The sequence below is a fragment of the Sprattus sprattus genome (genome assembly GCF_963457725.1).
Source record: "Sprattus sprattus genome assembly, chromosome: 15".
NCBI lineage: Eukaryota > Metazoa > Chordata > Actinopteri > Clupeiformes > Clupeidae > Sprattus > Sprattus sprattus.
The window spans coordinates 21,695,257-21,701,497 of record NC_137913.1 but is presented as its reverse complement, the minus strand read 5'-3'; the positions used below and the strand labels follow the sequence as shown (position 1 = coordinate 21,701,497).

Genomic DNA, 6,241 nt, shown 5'->3' with positions numbered 1-6,241 from the left:
TGATTTCCTGTTTCACTGGGGTATAAATGTGAGGTGACACAGGCCAAATTCCCATAGTCATTCATCCCTATGGGAAAGACCCAAGAACATAGTTACAATGTGGACAAGGCACAAATCAGGAAATGGATAGAAGAACATTTCTAAACTGTTTAAAATACCCATTTCCACTATCATGGCAATAATTAAGAAGTTTAAAGCGACAGGAGAGGTTAAGAATCAGCCTGGAAGAGGACCTGTGTGTACATTGACCCCACACACTGTGAGGAGGATGGTTCGGAAGTTAGTTGAGTCTTGGGGTCAGATAGTCTCCAAAACTACCATCAGACACCACCTACATCACCACAAGTTGTTTGGGAGGGTTGCCAGAAAAAAGCCTCTTCTGTCAATCAACAACCAACTAAAGCACCTACAGTTTGAGAAATGTTACTGGGACTTTAATTTGGACTGGGTTATATGGTCAGATGAGACCAAAATAGAGCTTTTTGGCAGCAAACATCAAAGGTGGGTTTGGAATAGACAGAAAGATTTTTGATGTTGTGGGGCTAATTTTCATTCAAAGGCCCTAGACATCATGTTAGGATACATGGTATCATGGACTCCATCAAATACCAGTAGATATTAAATGAAAACCTACCAGCCTCTGCCAGGAAGCTTAAAATTGTCTGTGATTGGACCTTCCAATAGGACAATGATCTGAAGCACACCTCAAAATCTACACAAAAAAGTTCACTGACCGCAGAATAAAGGTTTTGCCATGGCCATCACAGTCCCCCGAAGATCTGGATCTGGAGAGATACAATATGGACACTCAGAGCTTTTAACTTTGAAAAGGGAGGCTGCACAAAATGTTAAATGAAGGGGTGCCAATAATTGTGGCACACATATTTTTGAGAAGAATATTTGTTTCATGATAAGAATATATTGTTCCTTTCAATTATGTAACTTGAATGAACAATAAAGATTTTTGCATCTCGTTTGGCTAATTTTTTTACTAAAGGGTGCTTCTGGAGGGCACTGTACATGGGTTTGTGCAGACAGCATACTTCTACGCAACTTCCCTTACCTTCCCTGTGTGCACTACTTTCAATCAAACCTCGGCATTATGGAGCCTATTACCTAAGGGCCAAATGCCTTGGATTGCTAACACCAACAACAGTTTAGCAAGCACTGATAAAAACGTGGTCATACCTGCTCACGTCCTGGTAGTTTCTGAGCCGGGGCACAACGCCAGTAGGCTGGACTGCTTGTAAGCATGTCACTTGTTTTATCTTCCCTTTTTATGACTGTGTATCATCAATTTCAATTTGAGGATGTTATTGAGAAACGAGTACGGTATATTATAACGGTAGCTTGCAAACTAACATAATGTCCCTTCAATGTAGCTAATGCACCCCAGGCGGATTCCGTTGCATTAGAAGACGTGGACCCCCAACACTGCATTTAGAGGGGCGTCAATTGCCGCAATTTAATTTGCACAAAAAACAGACCAAAACTTGGTTTGGAGAATATACTGTTTCAAATGTGGTCCGTATAAAAGCTAGTCACTCTGTAATCATTAGGGATCAGTAGGTTCAACTAATTTCCCAAATTTTTGAAATTTCAGAAACATGCAATTACCCTGCATCTTAATCTTAAATCAGGTTTTCAGAATGAATTCTTAGACAGAAAGTAGCTGATAAGAGCATATAACACATTTTAACCTGAACCGAATTCTTTATCTAAAGGGGTACCTTTATGTTTCTGATATTAAGACTTTGCTGACTGACTTTCTTAAATGCCAGTGCCAATGCCATTCTTCTCCAATGTTCTCTATGATGTTATGAGTTTCCTGTGCTAGATAAGAAAACCTACAAAACCTGGCATGAATGTGCTGTTTGGAACATAATGGGAGAGGAATGCTGCCACCTGTTGTTGAAGTGTGTTTTTGTAAGTCCATGACAGCAGTCTTAAAAAATAGAAGGCTATTTTACTTCCCCTTTACTCCCATGTGACAGTGCCTATAAAATATAAGCCGTCAATTGGTACATGAAATGCTTTTTACTTAACTGAACAGGCTTAGGCTGCAATGCTGTGCTGAGCATAGATGCCAGGTATTCCCCCTGTGGTATTCCCCTCCACAGATGCACATGTTTGCATATGTCAGTAAATCAGAGACATCAAAGTTCCTGGCGATGACCAACTCAGGCTCGGCTGGGTGATAATGCATTTGACAAAGCCAAGTAAGGTTTTTCTGACTTTGAGAAATTGATTTATCTCATGCTCTTAAGACGACCTGCATCCCAAGTTAAACTAATCATGATCATGTGTTACTGGAAACGCATTAGTGCACTAGCAAATATATTTTTTAATAACAATTATATGGCTAACTGTTATCTTTAGATTACCTGACAGCTTTAATTAAGTGGATCGCATGTATTTTGCCAAATAGGCTTAGCAACGCCCCAGTGATGATGTTCACAGTCTCCTGTGTAGCGCAGCAAACCCCCACCTGGCTACGGCCTTGAAGTACAGTAGGCTTCAGTGGGCTAGGTGGTCGCCTTATTTGGTCGGAGAGTCTTCCGGGAGATTTTATCTTGTATTTGGGCAAAGTTAATTAATGAGGAAGTGAGTGGACCAACTCTTCAGAGCTTTTTTAGAAGCAAGTCAAAGATAATAACTGCAGAACGATTAGAAAGTCAGAAGTTGTAACTACAAACAATGCCAAACAATTATAAAGCGGAAGTGATTTACTTCTAGGGGGATATTTCATGATGTGAAACTGTGGAAGGATCATTAACATTACGTGCTATTGTCTCGTGACTTGGGGGAACCAGGAACATGTTTATAACTTGTCCCGACTTGTGTGCTTAGTCATTTCAGCACACCATGGCTCTCCAACTAGTCATTTGCCTTGTCCTCTCTCTCAGTAGATCCATTAGCTCTCATCCACTCTCTCGCCAAACCAATGGACTTCGCGACTGTCAGAAAACCGTAGCGATCCCGGCTCTAGAGGTGTTGCCTGGTGGAGGCTGGGACAACCTTCGTAATTTGGACATGGGAAGAGTGATGAACTTCAGTTATTCCCAATGCCAAACCTCAGAGGACGGAGTCTATCTCATCCCCGATGAAGTGTTTGTTATCCCACAGAAGGTCGGTGGAGTGGAGACCAATTCGGATATCATCTCCTCATGGCTCGACCAACACAGTTCCACCTCTCAGTCGATCAACGCAGGTGCGTCTTTTTTCTCCGTCCTCAACGCAAAGTTCTCCTCAGAGAATCAACGAATGAAGACGCATCAAGTCAGAGAGACTGCTGTTACTGCCCGTATACAGGTAGGTGTATATCGGAGAACTTAATGGCACATGCAAATAAATAAATGAATAGGCCTACAGTTTACTACTAGTCAAGGATTGATTGCATAACTTTTGTGTATGATAGGCCTACTAAAAAGAATGACAAGATAGTAGCCTAGGTACATTTATAAAAAAAATCAGTTCAGAAAAACATAAAATCCCTCCATTAATATGCATATTGTACCCTCTAATCTTGTTTATTCTCAGTTATCTGAGAATTACCACCGCTTTTAGCTTTGTTAAGAAAACAGATTGCTCTCTTACTAAACATAGGCTATTGCTCTTACCCACATCTCATGTTAAACCGTGTAATGTGTTTAGTATGTAAAAAGCGCATCACATGGTAAAATATTAGGCAATTGTGGCAATTTGGAACCTCCCTGATTATTAAACAAACGCTAGCATCTTATCCTTCCCTGATAGCAAAACGCCAGTGGACCACCGTTGGCCCACTGGGGTCAAAGCTGGCGGTCCGCTGCTGAGTTAGAGACAAATGAGTGACCCACCGTTTTGCAACTCCCTTTTTTTTCTTCAGTCATTTTGACAAACCCTTAACATTTTTATTGACGTTACCAGTGCAATTCAATTTTCACCCTGAAATTCCGGGAATTGCTTACATTTCAGGCTGTTATTTTACGAATATTCATGACTTGTTACACTATCCACCAGTGGACTGATATATGTTTTCTATTTGGGTATATTACTATTATTTTGCTTTAGGTGCGGAACCATCTCTACACGGTGAAGGTGTATCCAGACTTCACCCTGGACTCCCGATTTGCCCATCAGGCTGAGGAAATTGCCGATGCTATAGAAAACAATCATACTCGACAAGCAGTTTACCTGTCAGAGAAGCTAATCCTTGACTACGGCACTCACGTGATAACCACAGTTGAAGCCGGCGCTTCTTTAGTGCAGGAGGACTATCTCAAGGCAACTTATGTTGCTGATAGTGAGACTTCCCGGTCGACTGTGAGCGCTTCAGCCGGATTGAACTTTTTCAATAAAGTTAGCTTTAACATTGACAGCAACGGCTCCCATGAAACGTCAGAAACTCGCAGTTATCAGGGAAACTTGACATATTCTCTAACCCTGAGCCACGGTGGGGCTTTGTTCTACCCTGGCATCACTTTGCAAAAATGGCAAGAAAGCACCCTCAACAATCTGGTAGCTATAGACCGCGCGGGAATGCCACTGCATTACTTTCTCAACAAGGCTGCATTTCCTGACCTTCCTGAACCAACCGTTCGCAAGCTGGCAACATCAGTGCGTCAAGCTGTAGAGCGCTACTACTCCATCAACACACGCCCAGGGTGTGTCAAGCCAGACTCTCAGAATTTCAATTTTCAGGCCAATGTAGATGATAGTAGTTGTGAAGGCCCAGCAACTAACCTGAGCTTTGGCGGTGTCTATCAGCAGTGCTCTAAACTCACACCAGATGCAGATTCGATTTGTGATGCACAAGCTCAGAAAAACCCAGGCACTGGTGATTACTCCTGTCCCGAACCCTTCACACCAACCCTTTTACGATCTGAGGTGGTGGAGGAGGGATATAGTCGTTATGAATGCCATCGGCATTGCCATAGCTGTTGGTTAGTTGCAAGATGCTGCAAAGACGTGTGTGGCGACTCCTATTATGTCAGACGTGCCAAAATTGATACGTACTGGTGCTCTACAAACAAAGAAACAAAAACAGATTCTGGTTATCTCTTTGGGGGTCTCTACAGCCCATCGGTACAGAATCCTTTAACCAAATCTAAAAGCTGTCCTCCCAACTACATCCCTCTAAAACTGCTTGGCAACGGACTGATGGTGTGCCTGAGTAATGACTATGAGGCAGGCACTAGATTCTCTGTGGATTTTGGGGGATTCTTCAGCTGCACATCGGGCAACCCACTCATGGAGGGTCGTCCTCGCTGCCCGCCGAAATTTAGCCAGCACCTAGCAGCCATAAGCGACGGGTGTCAGGTGCTCTACTGCGTCCAGTCAGGTAACTTCACCGGGGGGCAGCTGCTGCCCATCCGCCTGCCGCCTTTCACCAACTCCCCGGTCATGAACATGGCGGCCACCAATACCGTGGCTGTCATGACCGAGGGCGGCAGGGCCTGGGTCCGAATTGGAGACACAAAGATGTGGAAACTGGCCAACACTGACGAGATCCAAAAGTTATCAGAGCTGCAGAACTCAGAGATGTCGGGAGGTGAAAAGTTTGGCGTTGCTGTTGGTGTCATTGCGCTGATTGCCCTGGTAGCTGTAGGTGCGGTTGTTGTCATGAGAAGGAAGAGGAGGGGAACTAGGCTTCTGATTGGCAGCGGATATGAGGAGATAAGGGGTGAAGTGCAGACGGAGTCAGAGGGAGAGACCCAGGCTGGGCCGCGGTCAGAGAGTGAGAGTGACAGCCCAACCCAGGATCTGCTGCCATAACTCCTCTGGGTATTGGTCTCAGTGTCGGTGCTCCCCACAGGGTTAAAGATCAGGGTTAAAGTATCATGATGAATGAATGTCCTTTCTTTTCTTTTTAAATGTCATTATACTCATATTATAATACTTTTTTTAACAATGCTACTATTCAGAATCTGCATTTTTAAGCTGCCTGCATCAAGATTAAGCTTGACTAAATTTGTCTGTTAACATTGGGAGCATAGGCTGTGGAATAAATGGTACTACGAAAACAGGAGTTACAAGCATTTCAGATGAATAGAATTTTAAAGAATGCTTTGTTTGATTGTTGTAGGAATGTAGGGGAGGGTTCACCACAATCAGTGAAAAGCTAACAAAAGATAAAGAAACATTGTACAGCTAGTCTAGTTCATATTTTTCTCAAATGAAAGGGTCCTTTTGCACATGTCCTGCACATGTTCTTTTATGTGTTCCTTTTTTTGAACTGTGTACTAATAAACACTGAAGA

General features: G+C 43.1%; 1 protein-coding gene across 1 annotated transcript; it reads left to right on the top strand.

The window, feature by feature from the left end:
* Positions 1-2,865: 2,865 nt before the first annotated feature.
* Positions 2,866-5,757, top strand: LOC308376525 (macrophage-expressed gene 1 protein-like; the record flags this gene model as incomplete). Its single annotated transcript, XM_080852894.1, has 2 exons — positions 2,866-3,312; positions 4,054-5,757. 2 exons carry the CDS (start codon positions 2,866-2,868, stop codon positions 5,755-5,757), a joined length of 2,151 nt encoding a protein of 716 aa, XP_080709020.1.
* Between the last annotated feature and the right edge of the window lie 484 nt (positions 5,758-6,241).